Raw genomic sequence first — 16,496 nt, 5'->3', positions numbered from 1 at the left:
TGGCCACGAGTTACAGTTTTGTTAATGGGATTTTTATGTTAATTAATCAAACTAAGATCCAATATAGCTCAGAATAAAGATTCAATTTGATGTAGTAATGAGAAGTAAATTAATTTTGGTTGTATTTTGATTTTTGCTAAGTTATGTTGATTAACAAAACTACAATCAATATAGTGCAAGAATGATTCAATTTGATAATAATATTGTAAGTATAATGGCTACATGATCAAATTCTCTCTTTCTTTATTACTTGAACTTTTAGAACAATTGATAATTTATCATAGCATCAAAACATATGATCTGGAGCTTTAATTTTGAATCCTAAGCTATGAACAACATTCATTTATTAATAATTCTTTTTCACGGTCAAAAAGGTAATGACTTTCTTTTAAGAGTAGAAGAGAGTTAAATCTCATTTCTTTACCATCTTCAAGACACCAATTTTTATTTGTGTGTGTTCCGTGGTCTTATTTGAGAACAAGAAATTTAACCAATAATAACAAATAAGTTAATTGGAAAATGAGGAGTACCATGTCATCAAAGTATTGAGGCATATATTGATTGAAATACCTGCTCCTTTACATTTGCAACAATATTGTGAAGATAATTACCTAGTCTATAACAACTCCAATGATCTTGGAATGAGTATAAAAAGAATAGCAAGGCTCAAGATTCAGGGTTCTATAATTCAACATCTAAAATATTTTTAATCCTAGGTATAAAGCCTAGAATTTTGAATGATATATACTCTCCCAAGTCTTTTGCATTGGGTTTGTATTGGAGTTTCCGGCCGGAATATTTTATACTTCACCTTTTTAATTATGGGAAATGCTAAATGATGTCCTTATGATAATGATTAACTATCTATTTAAAGAATTTTTTTTAAAAAAAAGAAAAGAAAAAATAATTAATATTTTGATAACTTTTTTCATTTTTTATAAAAGTAATATCAAAATTTTTTTAAAATAAATTGTTAATCATTGTCCTAAGGTAACTGTTAGCATGACCTTTTAATTATTACACATTAACTTATTGTCTGACACACTGAATATTTGTTGGGAGAATAAATAAAAAACAGGGAAGAATACCAACAACATTGTGAACTTATGCAGAGTTAATGAAGTTTCACAAAAGCAGAAGTAAAAAAGTACTCTTAAAATACTAGACTTTAGCATCGTGAATCTTCAGCATATTACAGTTGCTATAACAAATCATTTTGAGTCACTTAGTAAGAACAGAACTAATAGCTGACATGACACTAGCAAGACACAACTGTGGACTACAAAATAAGGCATTTTTACTGAGGAAGCCATCACTCTTTAAAGTAGTATAATATGCATTCACTAAAGTAACTAGGCATATCAAGTAAACCTTTCAGCAAAAGAGAGACACGAAGTCTTAACACAAAAAGTATGAGGCATGAGAACCAACAAAAGCACTCATTCTAAATTAAATCATCTACCAATTCCATGTCTTCCAGCATTTCCCCCAACCCCAGAGAAGATTCAGTCACGGATTTGACTTCAGCAGGGAACCAACTCCGAGTACACATTATGGCATTTATCAAGTCCGGTTTTAAGGAAGCATAACGTCGTCGACTGATTCCTCTTTCCATGGTAAATAATTCATCTACGGAAGTAACAACAGACACAGGAACTGACAAATAATCACAAGCAATCCTGGAAAGGACAGGATACCTTGGGCTTGCAGCTCTCCACCAACTCAATATATTAAAATCCTGGGTCCATGGCAACACATGTTCTTCCAAATACAAATCTAACTCTGACTTCAGAGGTTGAGTAGTAGATTCAATGAATTGCTTGTAATCTTTGAACCGATTAGAAGCATCAGAACTAAGGCACCTTTGCTTAACTGCCCTGGGAGTCTCACTTTCTGAATCAGAAGTAGAATTGCTCACAAGATTCTCATTAATGGGGAATCGGGTATTATAATCATCATAGAGACTGCGAACAGCCATAAGCACGGTAGAAACTTCAGTCTTGCTATCATTACCACCATATTTTGAGGATGAGAACTCAAAGTACGATATCTTATACCGAGGATCCATCACTGTAGCAATTGCCAACACCAAGAACATTTTCTTCCAATACTTCTCAATCCTCTCATGCAATTCAGCAGCCACATCTCTAATAAACTGTCCGAAGAATTAGTCTCCTTCGTCAAAGTTGCCCGTACCTCTTGAAGATTCTGAAAATAGATGCCTGCCGTTGAATCTTTTGTTTCAAAGACAGCTTTTGCTGCATTATATAAGCTCTCTAAGAGTTTACAAATGCCTTCAACTTTCTTCCACTCATCAGCAGATGGCTTGTCCCAGTCATCCTCTTCTTTGAACTCTTCCTTAGCCTAACTCTCTAAAGCCATCTTTAGCCTGTCATAAACAACATCCCACCTATTGGATGGTTTCCCAAAGTACATTAGTCTATCAATTATGTGAATCGTCCTCCATATCACTTCAAATGCATCCTGCACCATACGTTTGAAAATGTCAGCACAGCAATACAGACGAAATGGCTGACCATTAAATTGAAGCTTCTTCGTCTCTTGAACATAATCTTTGACCTCATCAATCTGTTTGTCATCTACTGAGCCAGTTGGAAATGTAATATAGGCTATCTTGTTCCCAATGTCCCAGTCTTTCAGAGCCTTCAAAGTGGCTTCAACGATGTAATCATCCTCCAATTCACTTATACGACGAAAATTGAGAACCCAATTCATCAAATTCCAATCTTCATCAATAAAATGGGCTTTTAGGCACATATACTCAGACAACTTTCGACAACTCAATATATCAACTGAGAGGCTAATATGCCCATCAAAATTTCTCAATTCCTCATAAAGTTTCAAGCAGTCATCTTGAACAGAAGCAAAACACACTCGCTTAAATACTGGATTACTGTGACACAATGTCTGCATAAAAAACCCTTTTCGAGCAGCACATTTATAGTGCATGTCAAAGCTGCAAGATACTGGCTAGCATTTCTTTGCTCAAAATCATAATCGTAATCATTAACACTATGTTCAACATCTGAAGAGCCTTTATGAGAGTTAACATGATCACTGCCCTGGTCAAATTCATCATCGTCTCTTTCAACATCATTAATCTGATAATTTTCATTATCTGCCTCCATATCTAACAAGCAAGCAAAACAACAGTTAATGACAGAAAACCATCAATTCAACACTAGTTCAATAAGGATCAAAGAAACAACAAATCTCAGTATCTGAATCTTAATGAAGAGGATAAGAAATACACAAACCACTTTGGAATCCTTAAGGTTGCATGCATGCACCCAATGGATCTTCAACGCACGACCTCACCCTCCCCTAGAATATGTGAGGGTAGGAGGTGCTGGTTGAGCAAGAGCTCATTGGCAAGAACAATTCCTACCATAAATTCCCTTATTATTTTGACAATAGATGATAGATTAAACTCTTCGCTCATATTTAGATTTGACGATTTAAACTCAAGGGATTTGAAGTCCAAATGCTAGTATAAATTCTTTGATGTAAATTTACAACACACAAAGATTTGAACTTTAGAGATTTTGCTCAAACAAAAACACCTGTTAAATTATAGGTTTGAAATAATTTCTTCCACCTTATCATTTCAAATCCACATATTAATAAAACTTAATCCATCCATAAATTTCATTAATGAAAAAGATTTGCTATTGATAAATTATCAGTTTTCCTCAAAGCTTAAACAATTAAGAAATTGCCAATTTAATCACTTAACCAATATTCTAACAACTACTTCATACTTTATTCAAGTCATTTAAACTAAAATTTGAAATCCAAATTCTTTCTCTTTAAAAAGCACCATCCAAATGTGCCATTGAGGATTTTCATTCAACAAAAATGACTCTGACATATGAATTTGAAATGATTTCTTTGCATTTTATCATTTCAAATCCACATATAAAGTAGATTCAATACCATACATGAATTTCATTGATAGAAAAAATTGCCCTTTCATAGTTCATACTCTATTTATCTCATTCAAACAAAAATCAAATTCAAATACAAATACTTCACTTCAAACACTTCCAACCAAAATAACCATAAAAATTATTGATTAAGGAGCAATGTTGATGCAAATCGAGACAACAAAATGGTCTAATTAAGACAGGTTTGAATGGCAATTCTCTTCTTTATGAAATTATCCAGTAGACTCAATTGTTCTTCACCATCATTTCACATAAAGGCAGATCCCAATTTCCAAAAACCACATGTGGGAATTGGGAACCATCTCTATTTAAGAGAAATGTACAGTACACTAGCTACACTGAATAATTTATAACTCTAACAAAATCCAAAAAGCTGCACACTTCTCTACATTTTTTATTAGCTAAACAAAAAGCACAACAACTAACTGAAAAAAGAGGGAAAAAAAGTAATGCTAGTTTTTTTTTTTTTAGGAAGAAGTAATGCTAGTTAATGACAAGTAATTACTGGTTCTAATCTGGGCCTACTACAATTTTTTTTTTTTTTTTTTTGGCCTAGTAACAGTCAAATATAGTAATTCGAAGAAAAATAAAAAGAAACTCATAATCGTAAGAGTATGTTTGAACTTTTATATATCAAAACCATTAAGGCCCGTTTGGTACTAGTGTTTAAATAATAGTTTTCAGTTTTTTGTGAATAGAAAAGTGTGTAGAAATAAGTGTAATGTTGTTTAAAAACTGAAAACGTGTGTTTGAAATAGCATAATAATGCGTCTACAAATAAAAAAGCATAGAGAAGAGAGAGAGAGAAAAAAAAAACTTAAATCTGGACTTGAAAACAAAAGAAAATTTGTTATCGTTGATAAAGAACTAATAATAATATACTAACAAGTATAGTTATTTTGATCCTAAAAATGACAGGTTTTTTTTTTTTTGGAATGAAGTAAAGAGACTAAGATTATGAAATTTAATGTTACATACAGATACTATACATTTGCTAAGGAACCAAAAAAGCAAAATTAGCAAGTGAAAGACAGAGAACCAAGCCTGGTTCGCGGGAAGAGTACATGCAATTGGTTTGATGAGAAACAAAGATTGTAACTCAAAATATTAGGTTTGTTTGGTACACTCTTCACTCTTCAGAACCAGAACCTTAAATAATGTAATGAGTAAATTTTTTTTTTTTTTTTTTTATGGGAATCGGAATCGATGTCTGTCGCTTTCTCTTTTGGGCGGGAAGGTCATTAGGGCTCTATAGCATTGTGATTTTTATTTTTTAACAATTGCTGATACGACTGTCGTTTTTACTTTTATTTTTTCATTATGACCTACTACAATTGTCATTTGTCCAATAATTTTTATTTTTTTTGAGAGAGTTTCAACCTAGGAAACTTTCTTAAAAAATAAAAATGATCGAAATTATTGAAATATGACACTTTTGAAACATATGATAAAATTATGATTGTTGTATTTGGATTCTCTTTCTATGAATGAATGAAATTTGATTTTTTTTTTATTATTAAAATGAAGTTTGATTTTGGTTTCAAAAAAAAAAAAAAAAAAAAAAATCTTGTGTCATCTAATAAAAAACTTGGGATACACAAAACAAAACATTTAATAAGGGCGACTTTCAAAAATAATTATAGTAAAAGCTCTATCTTTTAGAAAAGTAACAAATGAGGCATTCTAAAGCATGCCAGCTTGCATGCAAGCAAATGACTATTGGTAGTAATAAATAGCTCATTGGGCAATTATTGGTCCTTTAGGGAGTCTTTTATAGTATTTTATAAAGATTATTCATGTCCTTGTTTACGTTTCTGGTTGAAACAAATTATAACATTTCAATTCTATATTTGTTCAAATACAATGCTTAGCTAATTTAATGAGTCTAACAAAAACAAAATTTCTTCCAACCTAACTATTTCCCCATTCATTACCCATGGGCCATTTCATCGCTCCATTGGAAATTCCTTTATTGAGTTTGTACTCCAGCCTGGTAGTTTCTATCGCTCCATCCCGAGCTTGGTGATTAAGATCTATTGTAATGACAATACTTTAGGGGAGATCCTTTGAAAAAATAGCTTGTTGCCTTCTTGCACATGGATTCAGCAACAGTTTGAAAATGTTAAACCTATTTGAAGCAATAGTCCCCTAATTGTTTGTGGCTGCTGGACAAATGTTTTTATGTATAATTATCCTTTGTAATCACTTAATATAATGCCTATTCATCTGCCTTGAGAATCGCCAGATTAATGCCACTTGTCATTTCCCTAGGTTTTTTTTTTTTTTTTTTTTTTTTTTTTTTTTTTTTTTTTTTTTTTTTTTTTTTTCTGGATTTTGTGAGGATTGTTTATCATTGCTCCTTCCACATGGCCTTACCGCATTCTGCCACATGTTCTATTAATAAATTTATTATTTGGCTTAACAAACATAATCTTTATCTTTGGTATAAGCTAACTTAGTCTCCAAAGGGTATTGTAACTTAGAACCTTTCCATTGATTGTATGAGATCTTAAACAATAATACTCTTAAAGTAATAACATAAGTAGAAATGAAAAAAGAAAAAGAGAAAGATAACAATTAAGGAAGTAAAAGATAGTATGACTTCATAGAGTAGAATGGGGAAAAAAAATACGAAAGTAGAATGAAGGGGAAAAAAATATAAATTGACAGTCCCTAATTAATTTGTTGATGATTCATAAAAAGCCTATAATTTTGTGATTTAGTGTTTGTTGTGCTTCTTGTTGTTGTAATACTCGCAAAGTGTTTTGCATTGGGTTAGTATTGGAGTTTCCACTTTCCATTGAGAAGAATTTGTAATTCACCTTATTAATTAATGCAACACCAACTTTTTTGAACAGAAACCAATTCACTAATATTTTCTTATCTAGCACACTGTTAGTATTTGTTGGGAGAACAAATAGGCAACAGGAAGGAATACCAACAACATTGTAATCCCAACTGCGGCAGAGTAGTGAAGTTTCACAAAATAGATGTCAAAAGAACTCTTTAAAATGCATGATTAGTATCATAAATCTTCAGCCTATTACAGTTGCTCGACCAAATCATTCTGAATCACTTAGAAGAGAACAAATAGCTGACTTAACACTAGCAGGACACAACTATGGACTGCACACTGAGGCATTCTTTACTGAGGAAGCCAAGGATCGACCAATCTCTCCTTCAGTAGGATAACATGCATTTACTGAAGTAACTAGAGATAGGAAGTCTAACCCTTCAACAAAAAAGAGAGATGATGTCTAACACAAAAAGTGTGAGCCACAAGAACCAACAAAATTCGTTCGTTCTAATTCTACAAATATAAATCTTCTACAAATTCCATGTCTTCCAGCATTTCCTCATATCCCAGTGCAGAGGCGATTATGGATTTGAATTCATCGGGGAACCAACTCCGAGTACACATTATGGCATTCATCAAGTCTGGTCTTAAGGAAGCATAACGTGGACTAATTTCTCTTTCAATGGTAAAAAATGCATCCATGGAAGTAGCAACAGAAATGGGAACTGGCAAATAATCACGAGCAATCCTGGAAAGGATAGGATACCTTGGGCTTGCAGCTCTCCACCAACTCAATATGTTAAAATCCTGGGTCCAAGGCAAGACAGGTTCTTCCAAATACATATCTAGTTCTGACTTCAGAGGTTGACTAGTAGATTCAATGAACTGCTGGTAATCTTGTAACTGGTTAGAACCATCATCAGAACTAAGACGCTCTCGCTTAACTTGCCTGGAGGATTCACCTCCTGAATCAGAAGAAGGATTACTCACAGGATTCTCAGTCTCAGGAAATTGGATACTATAATCATCATAAAGACTGCGAATGGCCATAACAACAGTAGAAACTTCGGCGGTGTCATCATCAACACCATATTTTGAGGATGAGAACTCAAAGTACGTAATCTTACACCGAGGATCCATCACTGTAGCAATTGCCAACACCAAGAACATATTCTTCCAATACTTCTCAAACTTCTTATGCATTTCTGCAGCCACAGCTCTAATAAAACTGTCTGATGAATTAGCTTCCTTGGTCAAAGTTGCCTTTACCTCTCGAAGATTCTGGAGATAGATGTTTGCTGTTGCATCTTTTGTTTCAAAAAGAGCTTTTGCTGCATTATATAAGCTCTCTAAGAGTTTACAAATTCCGTCAACTTTCTTCCACTCATCGGCAGATGGCTTGTCCCAGTCGTTATACTCTTCTTTGCCAAATTCTTCTTTCTCCTCAAAAGCTGTCTTTAGCCTGTCATATGTAGTATCCCACAGATACGATGGTTTCCCAAAGTACATTAGGTCATCAATTGTGGAAATTGTCCCTGCTATTGCTCCAAATGCAGCCTGCACCATACGTTTGAAAATATCAGCACAGCAATACAGACGAAATAGCTGACCATTAAATTGGAGCTTCTTCGTCTCTTGGACATAATCTTTGACCTCATCAATCCCTTCATAATTTAGAAATGTAATATTGGCTATCTTGTTCCCAATGTCCCAGCCTTTTAGAGCCTTCAAAATAGCTCCAACAAGGCAATCATCCCCCCACGATGCATTTATACGGCGAAAATTGAGAACCCAATTCCTCAAATTCCAATCTTCAGCAATAAAATGGGCTTTTAGGCACATGTACTCATAACCCTTTCGACATCTCAGTATATCTACTGAGAGGCAAATCTGCCCATCAAATTTTCTCAATACTTGTTCAGTATACTCTTTCATTTCCTTGTAAAGTTTCAAGCAGTCATCTTGTACAGAATCAAAACTCACTCTCTTAAATACTGGATCACTGATCTGCAACATATTCATGAACATCCCCTCTAGAGGCAACACATTTCTAGTGCATGTCAAAAGTCCAAGAAATTGGCTAGCATTTCTTTGCTCAAAATCAAAATCATCATCATCATCATCATTAACGCTTCTTTCACCATCCGAAGAGCATCCATGAGAATCACCCTGATCACTACCATGGTCACATTCATCACCACAAGCATCACCGTCACTTTCAACATCGTTGGTCTGATAATTTTCATGATCTGCCTCCATATCTAACAAGCAAAACAACAATTAATGATAGAACATCTCATCAATTCAAACACAAGTTCACTCAGGATCAGAGAACTAAAAAATTTCAATATCCGAATCTTAATCAAGAGGAAAAGAAATACACTGACCAATTTGAAAACCTTAAGGTTGCATTTGGACTTATGACTAGTGTTTGGATTTTGGCAAAATGGTCTAATTAAGACAGTTAAGACTTAAATACACATTCCCCTATATGAATTTTGACAATAGATGATGGATTAGACTCTTGGGTTGCATTTGGATTTGAGGATTTAAAATCAAGATATTTTTAAGGCAATTGCTAGTATAAACTGTTTGATATAAATTTATCAACACATGAAGCCTTAAGCTTTAGAGATTTTGTTCAAACAAAAACTCTTGTGATATCATGAATTTGAAATGACTTCTTACTCGTTATCATTTCAAATTTGCATATTAGTAAAACTTAAATCCATCCATGAATTTTAGTAATGGAATTTTTTTGCTATTTCATACCCTGTCATTTAAACTTCTTCTCAAAAAAAAAAAAAAAAAAAAAAAAAATTTAATTTGAAATTTAAAACCCAAATCCTTATCTTAAAATACCAATCATTAAAGATTTTTCATTCAACAAAAACACTTATGACACATGGATTTAATCACTTCAAATTTACAAATAAGCAAATAAAATCCATACATGAATTTCATCAATAAATAAGGGGGGGGGGGGGGGGGGGAATGTATTTTAACTGCTCATGAGTCATTTAACCCAAAACTCAAATCCAAGTCTTTTCACTTCAAATACTTCCATCCAAATAAACCATAAAAAATTTCTTAAAGAAGCAATATTGATACAGAATGAAACAACAAAATCTAAGAAGTTCCACTCTTCCCCTACATATTTCAGGAGCTAAACAAAAAGCATAACAACTAAAAAAAGGGCATAAACCAAAGAACTCGGAATGGTAGAATATGTTAGCCTTAGAAGCACGCGATTAAATGATTAAATTTACTAAATCTCAATAGTTTAAACTTTTGAAAAAATTGAAAATTTAATACAATAAAAAAGTAGTGGGGTCAGGAGTTCGAACATTTCTATAACAATAAATATATATACCATTTTGAGCCAAGTGAAAAATCCCTTAAATCTAAACTTAAACAAAAGAAAATTTCTTATCATTGATAAAGACCCAATAATAATACCACACACATAAATGTGTATATATTGAAGTAAAGAGTTGATGAAATTTTATGTTACATACAGACAATAGTTTTGCTTGCAAAGGAAGCAAAGTAAGCACAATCAACAAGTGAAGACAGAAGAAAAAGCCTGGTTCGTGGGCAGAGGATATGGAACTGGTTTTGATGAGAAAAATGTAAGATTGTAAAATTATATACTATTATATGCTTGTTTGATACTGCTCCGGACCATGTACTTGTAGGGTTATATAATTACGGGAAAATATTCTTTGGGATTTGGGAGCGAAATATATATTGTTTTATTTTATTTTTCCTTTTGCGCGGGAAGATTATTATTATTTTTTTAGGATGCGCGGGAAGATCATTAGGGCTCCGCAATAGTTTGATACGACTGTTTTTTTTTTTTTTTTTCCCCAAAATTCTATGGCCACATAAAACACCACCACTTGTGCCAAAACTGTTCACCTGCCAGTGTTAGATTTTGAACGGTGAAAAAAAAGTTAGTTTATACTTTAGAAAATGACATGTAGTTAATTATAATCTGACACATAAAATAATTGTGATAAAAATTGTGATATTTTATGTGTTGTTAATTTTTTTTTCAAGTCATGTATGATTGTGATTTGTGAACCATCCGAATAAAGTCTAAAGTCTAAACCCTTTATGAGAAAATAATAAATTTTGTTGACAATTTTTTATATTTTCTATAAAAATAGCCCATCTTTTATTACATCCATCTCTTCAGCCTTAATATGATTTTTTTTGCCCCTAGTTTTATTTTTTATTTTTTATTCCCTAACGTTGGTGTCTAGTGTTTTTCCGAGTACTTGACTATTCTTCTTAATGCTTGTTACTATTCTTCTTAATGCATGTTAATCTCGTCTTGAATGTTAGATAATTACAAGGAAGAATCCCTTAACTCTTGGGGGTGACTCTAAGATATTGACTACAAGTTTTCTTCTTATTAAATGTTAATATGCCATAAAACTACTAATATTATCGAAAGTATTTGATTCTTTCCAAATTGTAATTTTATTTTTTGTCATTTTTATCAACTTAAATTTTAAAATATTAAGAATCTATTTCCTATAACACACTATCCTATGATATGAAGTGTGTGTTTGGATTGCAGCAGCCCAGGGATGAACGCGCGTTTTGCATTTTTTTGGTTGGTCCCATGTCACTGTTCATGGATCAGCCAACCCCCAACAAACGCAGCAACAGTGTTTTATGGTTTAAAAATTATTTTTTTATAGTGTTTTTAGCAATAAATTTTCAGTTTTCAGCAAATAAACAGTAGCTAAACACATCCGAAATAGCTAGCTCCATGTCTATGTTTAGAGATGATAGGAAATTTTCTTATAGATGCTGTAAAATTTGACGTGTGATAGACATTCCATATTATTTACTCTTTATAATTAAGCTAAAATACTAATGAGTTTCTTTTTAGTGTAAAAGTGTGTTTTGATTTCAAGTCCCTTGTTGGATGACCAAGATCTTCATAAGTTGAGCTAATTAGAATTCTCCACCCAAAATTTTAAAAAAAAACTTTGAACTTCCAGCTTCCAACCAATTCAATATGTTGAATGCAAGAAACAATTACAGTTTGAAGAACTTATTCCATACATAATTAAAAAAAAAAAAAAAAAAGTTATGAGCTAATTGCTACAATATTCAACGTGCTCCTAGTGATTATGTAACCAGTTAGAATGGTTAGATTTTGTCTCAAATTTCTATTTTGAATTTATTTAGGTTTTTATGGCGTCAAATAGAGTCAATTCCTTGCCTCCTAAGGAAAGATATTATTTGTCCATCAAGAAAAGTATTACGTAAGATTTCCTTCTAATCAAATGACAAGAAGGCTGCTATAAAGTGTCCAAAGCTCATCGACAGCATCATGACCAGAGTCCAGTATTTTAGCAACGAGCCTCATCTAAGATTATCGTACCCTCACCCGCATAGCTGGTTGCCAAGAAGGCCTTCACACCATAACATAGACCCAAAAACCTACATGTAGAGGACTCTCAAGTTTCTTTACTCTTCCAAAATATAAGCTTTAGAGATTTTCAAAGTGTATAAACCTAAAAGATTAAATATGGTCATTCGCACAGAGAAGTTTGGTTCTAGGAGCTGAACATTGAGTAAACATATCCAGCACAGTAAAACCAAATAGCCCAAAAATTTACAGCAGAAGATTTGATAGGAAACTCTATACAAAAGTAGGAACTAACATAGCTATATTAGAGAAAATGCTTGATTTTAGTATTATAAATCTTCAGCCTGTTACAGTTGCTCTACCAAATCATCCTGCGTCACTTAAAAGGGAACAAAAGAAATAGCTGACTCGACACCAGGACACAACCATGGACAAAACGCCAAGCATTCTTTACAGATAAAGCCAAAGTTCGACCAATCTCTATTCAGTAGTATAATATGCATTTACTAAAGTAACTAGAGTTATGAAGTCTTAACACAAAAAGTGTGAGCCACAAGAACCACCAAAATACTTTCGTTCTAATGCCTCAGGCTCAAATACAAATCTTCTGCAAAATCCATTTCTTCCAGCATTTCCTCAAAACCCAGAGAAGAAACAACTACGGATTTGAGTTCATCAGGGAACCAACTCCGAGTACACATTATGGCATTCATCAAGTCTGGTTTTAAGGAGGCATAACGTGGACTAATTTCTCTTTCAATGGTAAAAAATGCATCCATGGAAGTGACAACAGACATGGGAACTGGCAAATAATCACGAGCAATCCTGGAAAGGATAGGATACCTTGGGCTTGCAGCTCTCCACCAACTCAATATGTTAAAATCCTGGGTCCACGGTAAGACAGGTTCTTCCAAATACATATCTATCTCTGACTTCAGAGGCTGATTAGTAGATTCAATGAACTTCTGGTAATCTTGTAAATGGTTAGAACTATCATCAGAACTAAGACGCCCTCGCTTAACTTGCCTGGGAGACTCACCTCCTGAATCAGAAGAAGTAGGATTGCTTACTCGATTCTCAGTCTCAGGAAATTGGATATTATAATTGTCATAAAGACTGCGGATGGCCAGAATCATGGTAGAAACTTCAGTGTTGTCATCATTACCACCATATTTTGTGGATGAGAACTCAAAGTATGTTATCTTACACCGAGGATCCATCACTGTAGCAATTGCCAACACGAAGAACATATTCTTCCAATACTCCTCAAACCTCTCATGCATTTTTGCAGCCACATCTCTAATAAAACTGTCTGAAGAATTAGCCTCCTTGGTCAAAGTTGCCCGTACCTCTCGAAGATTCTGGAGATAGATGTTTGCCATTGCATCTTTTGTTTCAAATAGAGCTTTTGCTGCATTATATAAGCTCTCTAAGAGTTTACAAATTCCTTCAACTTTCTTCCACTCATCAGCAGATGGCTTGTCGCAGTTGTCATACTCTTCTTTGCCAAATTCTTCCTTAGCCTCACACTCTAAAGCCATCTTTAGCCTGTCATATGCAAGATCCCACAGATAGGATGGTTTCCCAGAGTACATTAGTTCATCAATTGTGCGAATCGTTCCCGATATCACTTTAAATGCATCTTGCACCATAGATTTGAAAATGTCAGCAGAGCAATACAGACGAAATATCTGACCATTAAATTGGAGCTTCTTCATTTCTTGGACATATTCTTTGACATTGTCAATCCCTTCATCATACACCCAGTCAGTTAGAAATGTAATGCTGGCTATCTTGTTCCCAATGTCCCAGCCCCTCAGAGCCTTCAAAATAGCTCCATCAAGGCAATCATCCTCCCACGTTGCATTTATACGACGGAAATTGAGAACCCAATTCCCCAAATTCCAATCTTCAGTAATAAAATGGGCTTTTAGGCACATGTACTCATAAGCCTTTCGACATCTTAGTATATCTACTGAGAGGCTAATCTGCCCATCAAAATTTCTCAATACTTGTTCAGCAGTCTCTTTCATTTTCTCATAATGTATCAAGCAGTCATCTTTTATAGAATCAAAACTCACTCTCTCAAATACTGGATCTCTAATACGCAACGTATGCATAAACATCCCCTCTAGAGGCAACACATCATTAGAGCATGTCAAAAGTCCAAGAAACCGGCTAGCATTTCTTTGCTCAAAATCATAATCATCATCATTAACGCTATTTTCACCATCCGAAGAGGATCCATGAGAGTTTCCATGGTCACATTCATGACCACAAGCATCATTGTCACTTTCAACAACATTAGTCTGATGATTTTCATTATCTGCCTCCATATCTGACAACCAAAACAACAATTCCTGACAAAACATCTCATCAATTCAAACACTAGTTTGATAAGGATAAAAGAAATAAAATATCTCAATATCTGAATCTTAATGAAGAGAAAGAATAAACAGACCAATTTGAAAACCTTAAGGTTGCAATTGGACTTGATGCTATAAATTCAAGGAGTTTGAAGAACATTTAGTAGTATAAATTCCATTATATAATAGATGATGGATTAGACTCTTGGGTTGCTAGTATAATTATTTTGATATAAATTTAACAACACATTTTTTTTTTTTTTTATAAGTACCAATTTAACAACACTTGATGATTTGATCTTCAGAGATTTGTTAGCAAAAACACTAGTGAAATTATGGATTTGAAATGATTTCTTACACCTTATAATTTCAAATCCGAATATTAATAAACTCAAATCCATCCATTAATTTCATTAATGAAATTATTTTTGTTGCTATTTCGTACTCTATTCAAGTCATTTAAACTAAAATTTAAAACCCTTCTCTTAAAACATCTCTATTCAAAAGAACCATTGGAGATTTTCATTCAACAGAAACACTTGTGACACATGGATTTGAAATGACTTCTTTACATTTAATCATTTCAAATTTACAAATAAGTGAAAAAATGAAATCCATACATGAATTTCATTAACAGAAAAAAAAAAAAAAATTGTCTTTTAAATAGTTGACAAGCCAATTAACCAAAAACTCAAATCCAAGCCTTTCACCTCAAATACTTCCATCCAAATAAACCAATAAAAATTCATGATTAAAGAGCAATTTTGATGCGGATTGAAGCAACAAAATCTAAGAAGTTCTTCTATTTCTCCTACATTTTTTAGTAGCTAAACAAAAAGCATAACAAGTAACCGAAAAAAAAAATCCCATTTGGCAAAGAGAGAGAGAGGAAATAATATCCCAAAATCTGAACTTAAATAAAAGAAAATTTCTTATCATTGATAATGACACACTTTGAAGCAATAAAATGAAGTTTACTTTGCCATGGTAATCCAAAATAAGCTCTATTTTTTTCTTTTTTGTTTTTTCTAAAAGAGTAAAATACTTCAAAATAAATATATAAAAAAAAAGTAGAGAATTTATGATTCGTTATGTTCCATACAGACACTACATTTTCTACGGAATCAAAAAAAGCTCAATAACCAAGTGAAGACCAAACCTGGTTCACGGGCAGAGAAAATGGAATTGATTTGATGAGCAAGAAAGATTGTAAAATATAATAAGGTGTGTTTGGTAATGCTTCAGAACCACAAACCTTATATACTATTGGGAATTGGAAGCGTGTAGTTTTTCTTTTTGCACGGCAAGGTAATTATATGACTGTCGTTTTTATGTCACGTACGATTACGAGTCATTTGTCTTTTATTTACTTTTTTTTAAAATTTATTTTTAAGTTGTTCATAAAATACAGCACTTTTGAAAAGTAAATCCTGGTTGTTTTTCTAAAAAGAAGTTTTTTTTTTTTTTTTTTTTTTTTTTTTTTTTTTTTTTTTTAAATTTTTTATAGTTGTTATTGTAAGGACTCAATTTGTAATGATCCCAAACCGATCTTGGGTTCGTACGTTAAAAGACCCAAACAATAAAATTTGTAGAACGTGGGTGTTCAAGAACTAGATTAACTTCTTTAAAAGTAAAAAGATTCAATCTCACATTTATAGATGGACTAGAACCGATATAACAATCTGTTTTCCTTTGAAACAAATACAGTTCTTTGGCTTTCAAGCTTTTTTCCTGAGTGTTCTTTGTGTTTTTCTCTACATTCCGATCCCTTTCTGCATGTTTTTCTTTCATGTTATATACCGCCCTCTTCATACCATCTTCACCACACACGTGTAGGTTGGGTTCAGGAGATCTCTTTTTATCTCATCTAACACCTTCTGGAACCTCATTCTAGCAACTGTAAGACTGCTTCATCACTGTTCAAATATCACTTCCACATTAATGCGGCCAGAGAGTTGGTTGAGAGGCAATTA

At 33.1% G+C, this 16,496-nt stretch overlaps 3 protein-coding genes across 3 annotated transcripts; all 3 read right to left on the bottom strand.

The window, feature by feature from the left end:
• Positions 1-1,444: 1,444 nt before the first annotated feature.
• On the bottom strand, positions 1,445-3,149 carry LOC126690213 (zinc finger BED domain-containing protein RICESLEEPER 2-like). The gene is made up of 4 exons (XM_050385338.1): positions 2,942-3,149; positions 2,473-2,873; positions 2,197-2,364; positions 1,445-2,155 (listed from the first exon to the last, which is right to left on the bottom strand). Exons 1-4 carry the CDS (start codon positions 3,147-3,149, stop codon positions 1,445-1,447), a joined length of 1,488 nt encoding a protein of 495 aa, XP_050241295.1.
• Positions 3,150-6,955: 3,806 nt separating this feature from the next.
• LOC126688838 (zinc finger BED domain-containing protein RICESLEEPER 2-like) lies at positions 6,956-10,457 on the bottom strand. The gene is made up of 2 exons (XM_050383712.1): positions 10,284-10,457; positions 6,956-9,026 (listed from the first exon to the last, which is right to left on the bottom strand). The coding sequence occupies exon 2, from the start codon at positions 9,022-9,024 to the stop codon at positions 7,279-7,281; it is 1,746 nt and encodes a 581-aa protein (XP_050239669.1). The 5' UTR covers positions 9,025-9,026; positions 10,284-10,457; the 3' UTR covers positions 6,956-7,278.
• A 2,004-nt stretch (positions 10,458-12,461) lies between these two features.
• Positions 12,462-15,801, bottom strand: LOC126688837 (zinc finger BED domain-containing protein RICESLEEPER 2-like). The gene is made up of 2 exons (XM_050383711.1): positions 15,683-15,801; positions 12,462-14,517 (listed from the first exon to the last, which is right to left on the bottom strand). Exon 2 carries the CDS (start codon positions 14,491-14,493, stop codon positions 12,736-12,738), a length of 1,758 nt encoding a protein of 585 aa, XP_050239668.1. The 5' UTR covers positions 14,494-14,517; positions 15,683-15,801; the 3' UTR covers positions 12,462-12,735.
• Positions 15,802-16,496: the final 695 nt, after the last annotated feature.

This window comes from Quercus robur, chromosome 6 (assembly GCF_932294415.1).
Source record: "Quercus robur chromosome 6, dhQueRobu3.1, whole genome shotgun sequence".
NCBI classification, from domain to species: domain Eukaryota; kingdom Viridiplantae; phylum Streptophyta; class Magnoliopsida; order Fagales; family Fagaceae; genus Quercus; species Quercus robur.
Note: the sequence above shows the minus strand (reverse complement) of the source record. Positions and strands in the feature narration are given on the sequence as shown.

Coding starts and splice junctions, on each gene's coding strand:
- LOC126690213 (XM_050385338.1), bottom strand. CDS start 3,149: ATGGAGGCAGATAATGAAAATTATCAGATTAATGATGTTGAAAGAGAC. Junction 2,874..2,941: donor AAATGTGCTGCTCGAAAAGG/GTTTTTTATGCA, acceptor CTTCTGTTCAAG/ATGACTGCTTGAAACTTTAT. Junction 2,156..2,196: donor ATTTTCAGAATCTTCAAGAG/GTACGGGCAACT, acceptor TTCTTCGGACAG/TTTATTAGAGATGTGGCTGC.
- LOC126688838 (XM_050383712.1), bottom strand. CDS start 9,024: ATGGAGGCAGATCATGAAAATTATCAGACCAACGATGTTGAAAGTGAC.
- LOC126688837 (XM_050383711.1), bottom strand. CDS start 14,493: ATGGAGGCAGATAATGAAAATCATCAGACTAATGTTGTTGAAAGTGAC.